The sequence below is a fragment of the Ictidomys tridecemlineatus genome, chromosome 11 (assembly GCF_052094955.1).
Source record: "Ictidomys tridecemlineatus isolate mIctTri1 chromosome 11, mIctTri1.hap1, whole genome shotgun sequence".
NCBI classification, from domain to species: domain Eukaryota; kingdom Metazoa; phylum Chordata; class Mammalia; order Rodentia; family Sciuridae; genus Ictidomys; species Ictidomys tridecemlineatus.
In genome coordinates this window covers 21,297,490-21,316,677 of record NC_135487.1, presented here as the reverse complement: position 1 = coordinate 21,316,677, position 19,188 = coordinate 21,297,490, and the positions used below count along the sequence as shown (strand labels likewise).

Sequence of the window (19,188 nt, the reverse complement as noted above, 5' to 3'; positions counted from 1 at the left end):
AGCCCCACTCCCTAGGAGAGGGAAAACTCTCTCTCCCTTTAGAAGTAAAAGCTACAAATCCCTGCAAGGCCTAATCTCTACCACCTCCAGCTTCATCTTGTATCATACTCCCCTTTGGTTTCTTTATACCAGCCACACTGGCTCTTTGTTTTAATATTCCTAAACTGATATGAGACCTCTGTCCATGCTGTTCTGTATGGTATGCTCTGCCCTCCCCTCTTCCCGTATAATTAGAATTCTTCCATCAGATATCAGCTCAAGCATCTTTTCCTCAGAAAAGCCTTCCTGCTTACTTCAGGCGTGAAAAGCACCAGCAGCGCTTCCATTTATTAGTGAGCTCACTGTTTAACATCTGTTTTTCCCAACACTCTCTAACCACCTGAGGATAGGGGCCATGTTTGGTTCATAATGTATCCCCTCACGCTCTGCACAAGAAATAGCAGTAGGGCGACTGAGAAGACTTGGCTCCGGGGTCTGAATCTCGCTCAGTAAAGCTGTGCTCTGGAGAAGGAGCTGGACATTTCCTTCATCGCTCTCTCTCTCTCAGGGGAGTACAGGAGGCTCTCATAAATGACTGCAAAATCAGTGGCAGAAACAAGTCGGCCTCCTCAGCCAAAGGGGCACCCCACTTAGGCTGGGAGAGTGGCCTGTCTTCCCGGAACGCCAGGCACAGGGCTGGACATAGCAGGGGTCTGTCGAAGGCAGCAGCCATCAACGACCAGCAGCAGCTGGGTCTCAGTCCTGCCGCTAGAGACCCCAAAGCTCTGCTCCTGCCCGCAAAGGGGCTATCAGAACTCAGAACTCCCGCCCCCTTGCAATCAGAGCCTTCAGCTGAGAAGGGCAGGCTCAGGCCGCACAAGACTGGCTTTGCCTCTAGATTCGAGGAAGCACCCACCCCGACTCTCCCTCAAACTCACTTGGCGTCAGCTTCAGATCTCCCCAGGCCGCCTTATTGCCCGAAACGCCAAACCCAGTCAGAGCGTTCCCACCCACAAGACCCAGCGCGCCTAGGAGGGACGCCAGCCGCGTTCACCAACCCTGGAATTGCACTCTCGTGACGTCAGGAAAAATATGACCAATAACAAGAGAGTATCCAGAGGGCGGTGCAAGAGGGAAATACTGAAAGACTATTGGCTTCTCCAAATCGGAAGTTCTGGAGGAAGGACTAAACCGGAGCCAATCACAGGCCGCCCGAAGTTGTCAGCGCGGTCAGTGGCGGCGCTGAGGACAGCGGGTACCGCCATGATAGAACAGCAGAAGCGCAAGGGCCCGGAGTTGCCGCTGGTTCCCGTCAAGCGGCAGCGGCATGAGTTACTGTTGGGAGCAGCGGGGTCGGGCCCCGGAGCCGGGCAGCAACAGGGGACTCCGGGAGCTTTACTGCAAGCGGTAAGAAAAGAGGCCGGCGGCCTTCGGCCCTCAGCTCATCCTGGTCTCTTCCTAGCGCCGGTACCTGATGATCCCGCACTGCGGGGTGAGAATGCACCTGAAATTAAAATAGATAGACAATAAAAGCGACCAGTATCACGTGGATGTTCCGTACATGTTTCTATGTTTGAGGCACGTTTTAAATCTCTCGACTGCCCTATGAGGCAGCATTGAAATTAGTTTAAGAACCTTGGGCTCACAATCAGGGCCCGGGCTTCTGCATCCTAAATATCCCGGGGATCCGGCATAAAAATAAACATTCAGAAACATTTGTAGAATGGACGAATGAATAGTGAGGGAAGGAGGAAGGGAAATAAATAATATTGGCTCTCTTTGGGGTTTGGGGCAAGTCACTTTTCCGTTTACTTCTCTGCACTAGTGTTATTAACAGCAACTGAATGAACTCATTGATCCTTGTACTAAATGTTTTTGTATATAAAGTTTATATTAGTCTTGGTGTCAGCGTAAGAGTTAGAAACTGTTACTTTCCCATTTTGGAGGTGGGAAAACAAACCCTTATCCAATAAGCAATAGATTTCGAATTGGGATCCGTTCTCCTGTGTTTCTTGTAAAATGGAGATGATCACACTTCTGTTACCATACTAATACGATCAGCTTGTCAGCAAATCCTGATGGCATAGACCCCAATAGATCTGGATAATATACAGAATTACTGCCACTTTTTTTTTTTTAACTCTATTACTGTTACTACTTACATTTTGTTGTTGTTACTAGGGATTGAATCCAGAGGAGCTTTACCGCTGGGCTACATCCTCAGCCCTATTTTTAAAAAATTGTTGGTTAGAGCCTCCATAAGTTTCTGGGCTGGTCTTGAACTTGAGATCCTCCTGCTTCAGTCTCCTGAGATGGGATTGCAGGCCTGAGTCAACCACTAGGCTCTAAAGTCATTATGTCATATGGAATTATTGCAAGAGGGGCCTTGTATTTCTGTTTTTATCCTTGTGTAGACACTCTATAATATCAATCTAACAGCCAGGGGCATCCTTCCAAACATCAAATTATATGACTGCTGAAAACTTTCCAATGACTTTCTATTTCATTCAGAGTAATCAAATTCCTTATTTCTATTGGAATGATCAGGTGGGTATCAAAATAGAGGCATGAGTTACTTGAGTAGAGCTGCCTTTCTCTAAAGCATTTTAAGCATTTTCCTGATCTTTTCCCTTCACTCTTTACCCTGCAATTTTGCAGCCTCCTTTGCCATACAGCAGTGGCTACCTCATACTTATCTTTTGTTTAGGGACCTCCAAGATGTTCCTCCCTTCAAGCCCCAATCATGCTGCTCTCAGGACATGAAGGAGAAGTGTACTGCTGCAAGTTTCACCCAAATGGATCCACCTTAGCATCTGCAGGATTTGACCGACTGATATGTGAGGCATAGTTTGTTTTTTTGTTTTTGTTTTGCAGTGCTGGGGATTGAACTCAGGGCCTTATGCATGCAATGCAAGCATTCTATCTACTCAGCTGTATCCCCAGCCCAAAGCATAGTTTTTGAATCTGGAATAATTGTTCTCTGCCAAATAGTGATTTTAAATTTTTTTTTTGGATAGCACGTAAATTATGTGTCTAAATTGGCAACATAAACTGCGTGGCAAACATGCTAAAATCCAGACATAAAAATGTAGAGTGATCACTTGGGTGTAGAATTTGGAGTCCATGTGGTATATATACAGAAAGAAGGAACTATTCTGCTAATTGGAAAAGTGAATTGGCTGTGGTTTAGAATATATTCCTCATAAAGGCAGATTTTAAACTAATTTAGGCAAGACAATATAGGATTAACAGATTGATGATGGTTATGAGGAAAGAGAGAACTTTCCTTTCTTAAAGGTATGAGACCTTCTTCTTGATCCATACCCTGAATCTTAGCATATATGAAGGAAGGAGGGGATCCTAAAATAGTAACTCATTCAGATAATTGACCTGTACATCATTAGGTACTGCTATCAGATTCTTAGCTATTATTACTCAGGAATACCCATTGTTGAAAAATCAGGCTAGGACTGTAGCTCAGTAGTACAGCATTGCCTAGCATACACAGGCCATGGGTTGAATCCCTAGAACTGCAAAAACAGGAGTGGGGAGAAATTACTTTGAAGCAGGGAGTCAGCTGAGCATAGTGGCACATGAGTATAATCCCAGCAACTAGGGAGATTGCAAGTTCTAGGCCAGTCTCTACAACTTAGACCCTAAGCAATGTAGCAAGACTCTCAAAATAAAACATTTAAAGGGCTGAGAATCTAGCTCAGTATTAAAGCAGCCCTAGGTTTAATCCCCAATACCAAAAAGAAGAAGAAGAAAGGATGAAAGGGGGTTTTGAAAAAGCAAGAGAGAGCATAACAGAATTATCTCACTTTTTTTTTTCTTGTGGCTTTATTCTTCATTGTCTTATAATCAGATGATTATGAAGTAAAATGAGTCCTTTGCCTTTTTTTCTTTTTCTTTTAACTCTGCCTCAGAGTGGATTATATATGTTTTACTACCCCCTCCTTTTGTAAATTTTTTGTTTATTTTTATGTGGTACTGAGGATTGAACCCAGTGTCCCACACATGCTAGGCAAGCACTCTGCCACTGAGCAATAACCCCAGCCCTTCACTGCCCATTTTGATTTGGGTGTTTTAGTCCTGTGATCCTTATTCTTACCAGTAGCTAAGTATCTGGAAGACTTGGGGATCTTTGTTGAACTTCTATGATTATCAATATTGATATGCTTAATTTCATTACACTAGAAAGTAGTAGTTTTGTTGGCAGAAAAGTTATTTTCACATCTGTAGAGATATATATATATATACACACATATATATATATCTTACCTAGGTAGGTAATCCATAATAACACTCAAAACATAAATCCTTTCGAGACCATTCTCCCTGAAGAAAAGAACAATGTCTTCTCATTTATTCTAACACTTGACATGTAGTAGTTACTAAGTGTGGAATCAGGAATGTAGTTCAGTCATTGCCATGTGACCTCCAAGTTGTAGATTCTGTAAGTCTTATCATTTTCGCAGACTCATAACATGTTTATAGAAGTAGGTGTCAACTTTTTTAAAATTACAGGGAAGAAAATTAAAATTTTCAAGAACTATCTTTTTTCCTATTATTAGTTAAAAAATATGTCATCATTTTTATTTTAGTGTCAAGAAAATTGGTTCACTTTGTCAAACGAGCAGTGTTCTAAGAGAGTATAATTTCAGACTATTCTGATGGTTAATTCACAACTTTTTGTGGAGGGGCAGGTACTAGGAGATTGAACCCAGAAGCATTCTATCACTGAGCTACATCCCCGGCCCTTTTTTATTTTGACACAGGGTCTCAATAAATTACTGAAGCTGACCTTAACCTCTTAAGTAGCTTGGGATTACAGGTGTGCACTACCATGCAAACAATGAGTAACCTTTCACAGCCAGTAGATTGCTTTGTTTTGCATGTTAATACCCACAAAACACCTCTCTCCTTAACAGTGTTGTGGAATGTCTATGGTGACTGTGATAACTATGCTACATTGAAAGGACACAGTGGAGCAGTGATGGAACTGCATTATAATACAGATGGCAGGTGAGTATTATGCATAATGGAATGACAACTGCTTCTCATACTAATACCTCTTAGAGTCCTTTCACCTTTTGACCTTGAGCTAGCTTCTCTTAAGAAACCTTTTTATGGGGCTGGGGATGTGGCTCAAGCGGTAGTGCGGGCTCGTCTGGCATGCGTGCGGCCCGGGTTAGATCCTCAGCACCACATACCAACAAAGATGTTGTGTCTGCCGAGAACTAAAAAAAAATAAATATTAAAAAAAAAAAAGTATACTGTCCATCTACAAATATATATATATATATAAAAAAAAGAAACCTTTTTATCAAAAATGGCTACATTTTAGATAGCCACTTTATTATCCTTATTACTGTTAGGAAGTTAGGTATTTGTTATCTATGTATGCAATTATAAATACATTGTCACTGTCATCTAACAGTAGTCCAGATAAATTTGTTTTGTTTTATAAGACACAAAGCAAAATATAATTTTATCTGTAGAAATGAGCTACTTTTATTATGAAAGTAACAAAATACAATTTCAAGAAACCAAAAAAAAAAGCAGATAGGTTTTTCTTTTAATTTTTTATAATTGTAGATAAATGGTGTGCCTTTGTTTTATTTGAGTTTTTTTTTTTTTTTTCTTTATGTGGTACTAAGAATCAAACCCAGTGCCTCATACATACTAGACAAGTGCTCTGCCACTGAGCTATAGCGCTGGTCCCAGATAGGTTTGTTTTTTTGTTGTTGTTGTTGTTTTTTTTTAAGTGCATGTTCCTGCCATCCAAAAATAGTCACTATTAACGTTATATATTTTTCTAAAGCATTTTTCTATCCCAACTATTTATTTTTGTTTGGTGTGTTGGTGCATATCTGTAATCCCAGCTACTTGGGGAAGCTGAGGTAGGAGGATTAGAATTTTGAGGCCAGCCTGGACATCTTAGCAATACCTTGACTCAAAATAAAAAGAGCTGGGAATGTAGCTCAGTAGTAAAGAACCCCTGAATTCAAAGTTCAGTTAACACATACCACATACACAAGTAGAGTTTTTTGGTTTTGTTTTGTTATAATTTTTTTTTGTGGTTGTAGATGGACAGAATGTCTTTATCTTATTTTTATGTGGTACTAAGGATTGAACCCAGTGCCTCACACATGCTAGGCAAGTGCTCTGCCATTAAGCTGCAGCCCCAGCCCACAAGTTTAGTTTTGATATATTTGTTAGAGATATATACAATTTCTTTTTTTGGTACCTAGAATTGAACTCAGGGATGCTTAACCACTGAGCCACATCTGCAGCCTGTTTTTTATTTTTTATTTTGAGACAGGTCTCACTAAGGGCCTCACTTAAGTTGCTGTGAGGATGGCTTTGAACTTATGATCCTATTGCCTCAGCTTCCTGAAATTCTGGGATTACAGGCCTGTGCCACCCTGCCCAGTTTATACGATCTTATGTACTGATTTTTTTGCCCCTAACATTGTTCACTTAATCTCTGTTAGCATAAACATAATTGCGTGCTTTTAGAATATCTGTAGATAATATAGAAATTTGGTTGTAAAAGTTTGGTAGGCATTTTGGTTAATGTTGATTTATTTTACATTTCTGATTTCTTAGCCTGTTGGGATGCTCCATCTACTGGTGTATAGCATTGTATATTTTAAGTAAAAATGTGTTTTAAGATCAGGCTTAACTTAGAATTAATCCTTAGAGACAAAATAAAAACTAGTTTTTAGAGAAAGGATTGGAGTTACTCAGATGAAGAATTGCTGCATTCTGTCTTACCTCTACCGCAGCAGGGAGTGACCAGACATTTCCAAGTGAAAGGATGTCTTATCTGTAACGTGCTAGCTATCACAAAAGAGGAAAATCTGCTGTAATGGGCATGGAGTCATGGGGACTCCAAAGGAAACTTTTTTTTTTAACATTTATTTTTTAGTTTTAGATGGACATAATATCTTTATTTTACATTTATGTGGTGCTGAGGATCGATTCCAGTACCTCGTACATGCTAGACGAACACTCTACCACTGAGCCACAACCCCAGCCCTGAAACATTTTTTTTAATATTTATTTTTTTAGTTTTAGGTGAACACAATATCTTTATTTTTTTATTTTTTAGTTGTGGATGGACACAGTACTTTTATTTATTTATTTTAATGTAGTGCTGAGGATCAAACCCAGAGCCTCACACATGTAAGGCAAGCACTCTACTGCTCAGCCATAACCCCAGCCCCTCTTTATTTTATTTTTATGTGGTACTGGGGATCAAACCCAGTGCCTCATGCATGCTAGGCAAGCACTATACCACCAAGCCACAACCCCAGCCCAGAAGGAACGTTTTTAAACTTCATTGAGTGTAGAACATGAGTAGGAGTTCCATGAATAGTGTAAGGCATACCAAAAATGACAGCACAATTGGTCAGTGATCTGGAAGAATCTGTCTCATTTTGGCAATTGGGAAAGACAGATTATTTTTGTTGATTTCCACTTATTTCTTTTGTGTTCTTCCTCTTACCTTCTAGTATGCTCTTCTCAGCATCCACAGATAAAACTGTGGCGGTGTGGGACAGTGAAACAGGAGAGAGGGTTAAAAGGCTGAAGGGACATACTTCCTTTGTGAATTCCTGTTATCCAGCCAGGAGGGGACCCCAGCTTGTCTGCACTGGCAGTGATGATGGTACTGTAAAGGTAGGTATTCTCAGTCTTTATGAATTTTATCTTGCCTTCCCACCTGTGCTGTACCCTCCTCTGCAAAACAGTTTTAGTAATCATTTAAAATTATATGCACAGTTCCCATTTAAAATTATATGCACTATTTTAATTACCCTAATTACCCTACAGAATAATATTAGAAACATAGAATAAATTACTACCCGGAACAAACTGGACCATGAGGATTTGATCCTTGGCTCAAGCTATTAATTGTAGGACCTTGAGCAGTTCACTTTTCTTGACTCAGATTTTTTTTTTTTCCTCTACTCTTTTTTTTGCATTTATTTTATTCCTGTGCCATAAGTTTTTGTTTCTTGGGGCTGGGTTGTGGCACAGAGATAGAGCACTCACTTGGCATGCATGAGGCAATGGGTTCAATTCTCAGCACCACATAAAATTAGAATTAATTTACTATAATTATAACTAAATATTGTGTCCACCTATAACTAAATATTTTCAGGGGGAAAAAAAAGGTTTGTTTCTTTAATTTCTTCTGGGATATCTTTTTCTTCTGTATGACTTCCTCTTCTGGTTTAGGAACAGTTTGTTCCTTTTCAGTGAGGATCATCTCGCTGTGGCAGGGGGAACTCATGTCTGGATTGATCCGACCATGAGCTCTGTAAGTACAGCGGCACACTTTGGGTGCTTTGTTCATCTCTATATGTTCAATGACCAGAGAATCTGTGTCTAAACCCTAGAGTTCAGCATCACTCTCTGCATTTTTAAGCATATGCAGCAAAAATTCAGCACTCTTTGGGCTACCATCCCTGTGTCCAGCCCTACTGTTTACCTGGCCATACTTCCCAACTCCACCATTATAATGGCAGAATGGCACACATTGCTTCTTTAAAGTGACGTCTTTCTGGTACTTGGTGGCTGCACAGTTTCTTAAAGTGAACACCAAGATTTGAACCTCTTGATTGGCGTGATTTTGTGTGGATTTTCCAGGTCAAGAGAGCAAACCATTTTTACAGATCGCCTCAGGCCGCTTAACAGGAGGAGGAAGAGCCAAAGCTTAGTTTCTTGATCTTTAGTAATATAAATGTCTTACAAGATTATTGTGAAATTAAAGACATATAAAAAGCCCAGTAAATGGTTTTAGTAGCCCAGAAACATAAAGGTCATTTAGTGTAATAGTTTCCCGCTATATATGTATGTATGTATATTAGAATCCATTAAACTACCTAAAGATTCCAGTTCAGTGGCTCTGAAATGGGAATCAGAATTTTTTAAAGGGTTCTTCAAGTGTGGCTTGTTAGAGCAGGTCTGACATTTTAGGAGCCACTGATCTCATCCAGCAGCATCATTTTACAAATGAAGAAAATGAGACCTAGAAACATCAACTTGTGTCAAAGGTACACAAGGACACACTGCTTCTTAGTTCCAGGGGGTCCATCTTTGTTGCACTAATTGGTTCTTTGTTTCATTTTAATGGTTAAACAGGGGGACTTGAAGGCATACACCCGAAAAAAAATACTAACCTTTTGATTGTTGCTTTTTTACTTTTTTCTTTTTTCCCTTGAACCCAGGGCCTCAAATGCTGAGCAAACACTGGGTATACCCTTGATGCTTGGCTAAAAGGAAATTCTGGTTTAGGACTGGTTTCTAAGCCCAGAGTCCTAAACTAGGTATACTGTAGTTGGATAGGTATTTTTTTTTTTATTGCTGAATTATATCCCCAAGTCTTTTTGAGATTTTGAGACAGTCTCACTACATTGTCCAGGCCGGCCTCGAACTTGGGATCTTCTGCCTCACTCTCCTGAGACACTGAGATTACAGGGGTGTGCCAGTTGGAAAGTCCTAACGGTGGCTACTTGCTAATTGGCATTGCAAAACACAAGAAGAGACAGAAATGCCCTAATGGATTTTATTAACAAACATTGAGGGCCTTCTATTATAAACATCTAGAAACTTGTTTTTATGCTTTCCATTTCCTCTTAGTTACTTTCACTTTTTTGTCTTCGTTCTCATATTTATCTTTATATATACATATTTTTAGTTGTAAATGGACAGATACCTTTATCTTTCTTATTTTATTTTTGTGTGGTACTAAGGATCGAACCCAGGGCCTCACACATGCCAGGCAAGCGCTGAACCCCTGAGTCACAATCCCAGCCTCATCATATTTATCTTTCTGTCCTCCTTTCGCCTTTTATTTTCTAGTACTGCAAAAAAAGAGTTTTATATCTATGCTGTCTTTCTTTTTTTCTTTTTTTCTTTTTTTTTTTTGGTGGTTACTGCTGTTTATTAGTTACACGTGACAGTACAATGATCTTGGCAATTCATACATTTGAATCAAATAGGTGTCTTTTTTTTTTTTTTTTTTTAGAGAATTTTTTAATATTTATTTTTTAGTTTTTGGCAGAAACAACATTTTTGTTTGTATGTGGTGCTGAGGATCGAACCCGGGCCGCACGCATGCTAGGCGAGCACGCTACCGATTGAGCCACATCCCCAGCCCATCTTTCTTTTTTTTTAAGATTTATTTTTTAGTTGTAGTTGGACTCAATACCTTTATTTTATTTATTTATTTTTATGTGGTGATGAGGATCGAACCCAGGGCCTCACATGTGCTAGGCAAGCGCTCTAGCGTTGAGTATGCATGAGGCACTGGGTTTGATCCTCAGCACCACATAAAAACCTTTTACTGGGCTTTTTATATACCTTTTTATATGTCTTTGTTTTGGTTTCTTTTTTTAATTGAACCTGAATTGGAATCATCTTAACTTTATTACTCAAAATAATATTTTTTTAATGGACAGTATATCATCATATCCCTAGATGATTGCTTTTTAATACATTTTTCTTATTTTGAATTTTTGTATATTATTTGTATTTAAGGCATCATCAAGCAACTTTTTTTAATGGCTTATTATTTTATTGTATACTTTATAAAAACAAAAGCCTGAACATGCATTCTCCCAACATCAGGGAAAAAGCTTACATCTTTCTTGTGCAGCCATTTTCCAGAGCAGGTTGTGTTGTTTGTTTCTATATATACCCATACGTACTTCTCTCCCCTCAAATATTTATATTCTAGCTACAAAAATGGAACTGCAAAGGGATTATACAAATGAGATCATCTTGCTCTTGTTATAATACACTCTTGAGGTGACTCAAGAACCATGGAAAGGGGCTGGGGATGTGGCTCAGCGGTAGCGCGCTCGCTTGGCATGCGTGCGGCCCTGGTTCGATCCTCAGCACCACATACAAACAAAGATGTTGTGTCTGCCGAAAACTAAAAAAAAAATATTAAAAAAATTCTCTCTCTTTCTCTCTCTCTCTCTCTCTCTCTCTCTCTCTCTCTCTCTCTCTCTCTCTCTCTAAAAAAAAAAAAAAAAGAACCATGGACAAAACACCTAATGGAGGTGTGGAATATCTGTTAGCTGTACAAAGAAGCTGTTGTTAATTTGTTGAACTGGCTCCTCCCTGACATAATCAGTTTCTAGGGACATGGGCGTGAATCAGTGAGACAGACATGGGCCAAGTGATTGCTTCTATTTGTTTCCAGAAGGCACGTATCTTCTACACCCTTTCTTAAATAACTGAAGACAAACTATGGGAGAACCCAGTATTTTGATTCCTCCCACTCGGGGGTATTAAATGCATAAGGAAAAGATTAGTTATGTCCAAGTAATACTTTATATTTAAATATATAAAAAATATTTTTAAGCCAATGTGGTTTTAAGTGTTAGGTTTTTTAGAAATCAAAATATTTTTTCACATAATTTTCAAACTAAAGTCAAAGCTAATCATATTCTATGGTAATGATTTAAGTGCTGGTGATACGGTTTTCAACATTTGTTTCCCTCAGAGAAAAAAGTTCTTCTTTTGCAGATTCAGAAAACTGCAAATTTCTGGCAGGTTGAACAACTTTTTATATATACTTTTTAGCTACTTATCAAGTTGGAAGGCTTTGTTGTTTTCTTTTACTAGGTTTGTAAGTATAAGAATAAAATAAATAATTTCATTTCATCTAAGGGGGAAAATCATGTTGCTTTGTACTTGTCACAGTTCTTCACAGAAAGCAAAGATTTCAGATAGCACTATGAAGGAGCTGCACACCCAGCCCCTACTTTTTTGCAAGTACATTCTTTCCTCTGGTTTAAAAAAAAAAAAAAAAAAAAAGTTAAGAGAGGGCTAGGGATGTAGCTCAGTAGCATGTGCTCAGCATGTTTGAGACCCTGGGTTCAATCCATGGTGGCAAAGGAAAAAAAAAAGTAAAATACAATATACGTGGTAAATTGTTTTCTTTCCTGAACTATTCAGTCCTAAAGACTGAATAGTTATAGGTTAAAGAATGGATGGTGTTCTGATTAGAGGTGGGAATGGGCCGAAGTAGCCCAAGTGAGGTAAGGAGAGTATCTACACGATGAAGGGCAGTTCATTATAGGGAATCAGTACAAAGTGCATCCCTACAACACACGATAGTTAGCTGAGTGCTCTCATGTGGTGAAAGTGTCATCTATACATAGTGGTGGTGGTAGAGGGGGGAATGTGGCTTTCAGAGCCTGAGCTCAAATTGTCAAGGTCTTGAATTACAAGATGAGCAATTTGGCTTGACTCTTGAGCTAGAAGGGTTGGGAAGGAGGTGTGTTCTGTAGGAAAGAAGTGAAGCACTCTTTTGGGACCATTTATCTGAGTAACAACCTAAGACTTTTTTAGTTCATGCTTCCATGAAGTAGGAGCTACTTTCCATCCTAAGCCACGAGAATTGGGAGGAGAAGCATCTTGGCACAGTCCTACTCAGACTCTACCTTTTGACCACAAAATTAAATTTAAGCCCATTAGATCTTTTGTGAGATACCATGGCTGATTCCTTTCTTTTCAATGACAATCCTTTAACACTTCAAACATAATCAGCTAACATTCTTTCTCTTCTAAATGAAATGACCCATACACTTAAAAAATTTCCTTTGGTTCATCTTCTCATGTCTGTCAGTCATGGTTTTGTTTTTTTTTTTTTTTTTTTTTTTAAAGAGAGAGTGAGAGACAGAGGGGGACAGAGAGAGAGAGAGAATTTCAACATTTATTTATTTTTTCTTAGTTCTTGGCGGACACAAGGTTTTGTTTTTTTTTAAGGATCTGCGTCTCTGGAGCACCCAGACTTGAGAGAGAGAATTTTTAATATTTATTTATTTTTTAGTTTTTTCGGCAGACACAACATCTTTGTTTGTATGTGGTGCTGAGGATTGAACCTGCGCCGCACACATGGCAGGCGAACGCGCTACCGCTTGAGCCACATCCCAAGCCACATCCCCAGCCCTCTGTCAGTCATTTATTGAAACATCCCTGGGCTCTTGCTGTATTATCCACACTTTAAAAATATACAGCTATAAGCCTTTTTTTTTTCTTTAATGCAACTAAATTGTCTAGCTGAGTACAGAGTTCTAGAGTTATTATGACATCTTTTCCTCCCCTATTATTTATGTATCAAGTAGCTGTTTGAAAAGAATGTAGCGTCTAGGAAAGGTGGCACACACCTACAACCCTAATGACTCTGGAGGCTAAGGCAGAAAGATCACAAGTTCATGGCCAGCCTCAGAAACTTAGGAAGACCTCATCTCAACAATAAAAAGGACTGGGGATATAGCTCAGTGTTAAAGCACTCCTTGGGTCAATCCCCAGTACCAAAAAATAAATTAAGGGCTGGGAATGTGGCTCAGGCGGTAGCGCGCTCGTCTGGCATGCGTGCGGCCCGGGTTCGATCCTCAGCACCACATACCAACAAAAATGTTGTGTCCGCCGAGAACTAAGAAATAAATATTAAAAAAAAAAAAAAAAATTCTCTCTCTCTCTCTCTCTCTCTCCCCTCTCTCACTCTCTCTTTTAAAAAATAAATTAATTAATTAATTAAAAAGTTTAGCAAAACATAGTAGTCCACACCTGTAATCCCAGTGTCTCAGGCTGCTGAGGCAAACAGATTACAAGTTTAAGGCCAGCCTCAGCAATTTAGTGAGGACTTCTTTCAAAATTAAAAATAATAAGGGCTGAAGATATAGTTTAATGATAAAGCACCCCTAAGTTCAGTCCCCCCACCAAATTTTTTTCATGAAAATTAGATGTAACTTTGTAACAAAGCACCTGCATAGAATTTTTGCATAAGGCCCTAGGTTGGATCCCCAGCACCGTGAAAATAATAATTATGTATGTGTTCGTTTTTAAAAAGAAGCATATATTAATGTGAAATTAATCATACATTTCAATACTTTTAGGTTAATACAATATTTAAATAGTAAAATCTGACTATTAAATTCTAGTGTTCATTTTACTGTTGACTTGCTGGGATTCTTTGTCAAGTCACTTCTCTTTAACCTTTAGTTTCCTTATCTATAAAAGTTGGGGTTAAACTAGATAGTCTAAACACGGTAACTTTGAAACACTTTTTATCCCAACCCACATTAAGGAATATATTTTATATTGTGACTCAATATTTACCCCCTTCCACATATGTATCTGTTTTATGAACCAACCCTTTCTGCATGACATTCTGATAATCTTCTGTAATATTTTTACCTGAGATAAAATGTAGCTAACATAAAATTTGCCATTTTAATCATCTTTTTTTAAAATTTTTTAAATACATTTTTTAGTTGTAGATATACACAATACCTTTATTTATTTATGTGGTGCTGAGGTTAGAACCCAGTGCCTCACAGGTGCTAGGCAAGTACTCCACCACTGAACCACAACCACAACCCCCATTTTAATTATCCTAAAAAGCATACAGCTGTAGGGATGTGACTCAGTGGTGGAGCATTTGTCTAGCATGTGTGAGGCCCTGCATTTGGATTCCCACTGCCAAAAAGCAAACAAAAAATATGCAATTTAGTGACTCTTAGTTCATTCAGTGTTGTGCAACCATTGCTATAATCCATACCAGAATGTTTTGTCACCCCTAAAAGGGTATATGGTGATATTGTAATTAACCAGTTTATCACCCCTATTTTTGCCTACCTCTGGCAACTGCTGACCTGCTTTTCTTCTCTTTGATTTGCCTAATCTGGACATTTCATATAAATAAAATCATATGTGGCCTTTCATGTCTAGCTTCTTTCATTTAGCAGGTTTTCCAGATCTATATGTGTTGTAAAATATATTGATATTAGATTCTTTTTTATGGCTAAATATTACATTGTAAGAGTATTCCACACATTTTTTTTTATCCATTGGATAATTCAGTATTAGAATTATTCATTGTCATGAGTAATGCCACTATGAGCATTAATGAATAAGTTTTGATATGAGTACCTGTTTTCATTTCTTTTGGGAGTAGGTCAATTTTTGGCTCATGTGACAATTCTTGTTTAACTTTTTGAGAAACAAACAGACTTTTACAAAACAGCAGCACCATTTTATATTCCCACCAGCAATATATGAGGGTTCCACATGTTAGTTATTACTTGTGTGTTTTTTTGTTTTTGTATGGAAGTTGAGGTTTTTGTTGGTTGGTTGGTTGGTTGGTTGTCCTGGAGATGTATGTAACCCAAAGCCTTATACATGCTAAGCATGCACTCTACTACTAAGCTATACCCCTTGCCCTATTGGGTTTTTTTGTTTTGTTTTGTTTTTAAAGATATCCTAGAGGATATAAACTGGTATTGTAATCAATCAGTTTATCATCTCAAGAAATGTTTATTCAAGTTCTCTGTCCATTTACTGATTGGGCTATTTGTATTTTTGTTGTTAAGTTAATATGAGTTCATTATTCTGGGGCTGGGTTGTAACTCAGAGGTGGAGTGCTTACCTATTATGTGTGAGAGTTCATTATTTAAGTCCAGTTTATCTATTTTTGCATTTGCCACCTGTTCTTTTCCTTTTTTAATTTTTTTAGTTGTCAATGGATCTTTTATTTTCTTTATTTATATGTGGTACTGAGGATCGAACTCAGGGCCTCACACATGCCAGGCAAGTGCTCCACCACTGAACAACTACTCCAGCTCTATCACCTGTGTTTTTGATGTTGCATCTAAGGATTTGTTGCCAAATCCAAAGTCACTAAGACCCCTATGTTTTCTTCTGAGAATTTTTATAGTTTCATCTCTTATATTTAAACTTTGATCTATGTTGAATTAAATTTTGCAAATCATGTGAGGTAAGGATCTATCTGCCTTTTTCTTTTCCTTTTTTCCTTTGGTGCTAGGGAATGAGCCCATCCTCAAACTTGCTAGGCAAGCCCTCTATCACGGAGCCATACCCACAGCCCTAGTTTTATTCTTTTTCCATATGGTTATCCAGTTGTCCCAGAACCATTTGTTGAAAAGACTATTTCTTTTTTCTTTTTTTTTATTTTCTTCTATTGTGTTGCATACTCAATTTTTTGTTGAAAACTAGATATTTAAACATATAAAGTAACAACAATGTTTGTTGTTGCTTATTGCAGTTATTGTTTGTGATTTTTTTTAAAACTATTTTTGTAAGATCTGTTTTTTTTCTTCTGTGTAGCTACTGAAGTCTTTTTCCATAAGCATTCTAATAAGCTAGTAATTGACATAGGTTTCCTTAATCATTTAGAATGACAAAAATTCTGCCAGTCTTTGCAGATTGGCCATGTGTCTGTGTCAGAGACTACCTTCAACTCTGAGCTAGGCAGTTTGTAACTCTGCATTATCATTCATTTCTTGGTCTTACAGAGCCTGAAGGTCAGCTGGAGGTGAGAGCTTAGGGCCTTCTCAGATCCCCAGGAATATATGAGAGCTTTTCAAAGCACTTATTTCCCACATTCTCCTTCCCTATCCTTTCCTCCCAAGCTTTTTGGTTTGTCTGTCATTTGCCCTATTCCCTGCCCCAGACAGCAGAGGCAAATGCATTTGTCTTTAAATGTTTTCAAGAAAAGTTTCATATTAGGCAAAATAACTGCAAACCCTTTGGACTCATCCTTCAGAAAGCCACAGACATAGGTCTATAATCCCAGTGACTTAGGGCTGAGGCAGGAGAATTGCAAGTTCAAGGCCAGCTTCAGCAACTTAACTCGTAACTTAGTGAGACCTTGTCTCAAAAAATAAAAAGGGCTAGGGATGTAGCTCAGTGTTAAAGCATCCCTGGGTTCTGTCTCCAGTACCTAGAAAAAGAATATGAACAGGGTACAGTAGCTCAGGGATACTAAGGCAGGGGGATCCTAAGAGTCCAGAAATACAAGTGAAGTGATTTATTACTTATTTGTTTGTAGTTCTAATAATGTCTTTTAGTTATAAAGAATCAGTGTAAGCATTTTAAATGCTATTTATTTGTTTTAATGCCTAATACATTTTGTTATGATTTTAAAATGACCTTTGTGTCCCTGTTAGAAATGTGTCTATGTCCACAGGGTCCTTGAATTTAGGGGTATACTGTGTGATTACTGTTTTGTTTTTTTTTTTTAACTTTTTGTTGTAGATGAACACAATACCTTTATTTATTTATATGTGGTGTTGAGGATTGAACCCAGTACCTCATGTGTGCCAACCAAGCACTTTACCACTGAGCCACAATTCCAGCCCCCTCTAGTCCTTTTTGTATTTTATTTAGAGACAGGGTCTTGCTAAGTTGCTGAGGCTGGCTTTAACTCCCAATCCTCCTGCCGCTGCCTCCCAATCCACCAGGATTCCAGGCATACACCACCACACCTGCCTGTGTGATTATTTCTTCTATTGTAATTTATTTTTTAGTTATAGTTGGACACAATACATATAGGATTGAATCAGGGCCTCACATATGCTAGGCCAGAGCTCTACTGCTGAGCCATGCCCCCAATGTGATTACTTCTTAAGAGTGACATTACTGGGCTGGGGTTGTGGCTCAGTGGTAGAGTGCTCCCCTAGCACTTGTGAAGCCCTGGGTTCGATCCTCAGCACCACATAAAAATAAATAAATACAATAAAGGTATTGTGTCTTAACTACAACTAAAAAATAATAAATAAATAAATAAAGAGTAACATTACTATTAGACTCATCTTTTCCTCTGCTTCAGCTTTGGGACATCCGGAAGAAAGCAGCCATCCAGACATTTCAGAACACTTACCAGGTGTTAGCTGTAACCTTCAATGACACAAGTGATCAGATTATCTCTGGTGGAATAGACAACGATATCAAGGTATGTTTGATGTTTATGTTATAATTCCCTTTCACTAGTATACACTCCTAGAAGTAAATCTTTGCAAACTGAAATTGTGGTGCCTTGGCACTCAATGCCAACTAATAGGAAGGTAGTAACTTGAAACTAAGAACCAGGCAGTTAATTTGAAGTGTGAAGTCCCTGGGAGAGGGTCTGTGTGAAAAATGCAGAATGCATTACATTCCTTCCCTGAAGACATTTAAAATCTTTTTTTTTTTTTAAATTTTTTTTAAATTTTTTATTTTAACTGTCTTATTCCTATGAGATAACTGTGAATCAGTTTGTGATTCCCTGCCCTCATCTCTCAATGTGTTTCTTTTTGACCCTATGAAAAGGAAATTTCCTAAACTTCTCTAAGAAAGAGACAATAGACCATGAACTCAAGTTTTCAAGTAATTGACTTGGATTATGATCCCAATTCTATCATTTTCTAGTTTTGTGACTTGAAATAAGTTCTTTTACTTTATTTCTTTAAGCTTTTGTTGTCTCAGGAGAATAGCAAGGGTAGTAATAATAACAAACAGTAGTATCTGCCTCATAGGGTTGTGGTGGTTATTAACTGAACCTGGTCTATTAAAGCACCTGGCAGAGTTCCTAGACATAGCCAGTGCCAGTAGTTGTGCAGTGTTTTTTTGGAGCTACACAATTCATGTCTGCCTTTATCTATTGGCTTCTTTGAGGCTCTCAGACTTTGACCTTACATTCTGCTTTATCATAAGAATGGTACCTGTTAGTTAATACCCAACTTCCTCTGTTGTCCCTACCTGGAGATTGTACTATATTCCTGTCCCTCCTTGCTTTCTTTGTAGTTACTGTGGATAAAATTTCCTTATATTTATCCAAAAGTGGTCCTTTAAGTGGAAGGGTTTTAACTCTTCTTTCATCCTCAAGAAACCCATGCCATCAGTTTGCCCAGATCCTTTTTTTAACTTTTGTGTTTCTCCTTCTCATCAACATTTCATCATGCCTAGGTCTCTTCTAGGGAAGGTAAGTAGTATCATCCTTCAGCCACACACCCTCTCTTGCTATTGCCCTGAGGGTCTTCCCCTTCGTAGCCAAACTTTTTGGAAAGGATGATGGTGGTGATAATGTTGATATCATCTAACACAAAGTGCTTGCTTTATGTCAAGTGGTGTTCATAAGCTTTGCATCATTCATTCGTTTAGGTTCACAGCTGTCTTCTTGAAATAGACCCTAGCAATTCCATTTTATAGGTGAAGAAACTGAGCTAAAAGAGGCATGATAATATAACCTAAGGTTCCGCTGCTATAAGAAATGGAAACTTAGGTCAAACCCAGAATTTGGTTCCAGAGTCATACTCTTTTTTTTTTTTTTTTAATTTATTTTTTAGTTTTCAGTGGACACAACATCTTTATTTAATTTTTTTATGTGGGGCTGAGGATCAA

At 38.3% G+C, this 19,188-nt stretch overlaps 2 protein-coding genes across 2 annotated transcripts in view; one reads left to right on the top strand and one right to left on the bottom strand.

Moving 5' to 3' along the window:
- Zcchc17 (zinc finger CCHC-type containing 17) overlaps positions 1-1,073 on the bottom strand; it is a 50,963-nt gene extending 49,890 nt beyond the window's left edge. The window contains exon 1 of the mRNA XM_005317725.5: positions 918-1,073. The gene's annotated coding sequence lies outside the window, so the exon portion shown is untranslated. The remainder of the gene's footprint in view (positions 1-917) is intronic.
- Positions 1,074-1,189: 116 nt separating this feature from the next.
- Snrnp40 (small nuclear ribonucleoprotein U5 subunit 40) overlaps positions 1,190-19,188 on the top strand; it is a 35,375-nt gene continuing 17,376 nt past the window's right edge. The window contains exons 1-5 of the mRNA XM_005317723.5: positions 1,190-1,386; positions 2,687-2,816; positions 4,911-5,004; positions 7,500-7,665; positions 17,639-17,761. Of these exons, the coding sequence (XP_005317780.1) occupies positions 1,243-1,386; positions 2,687-2,816; positions 4,911-5,004; positions 7,500-7,665; positions 17,639-17,761 (657 nt within the window). The 5' untranslated portion in view covers positions 1,190-1,242. The remainder of the gene's footprint in view (positions 1,387-2,686; positions 2,817-4,910; positions 5,005-7,499; positions 7,666-17,638; positions 17,762-19,188) is intronic.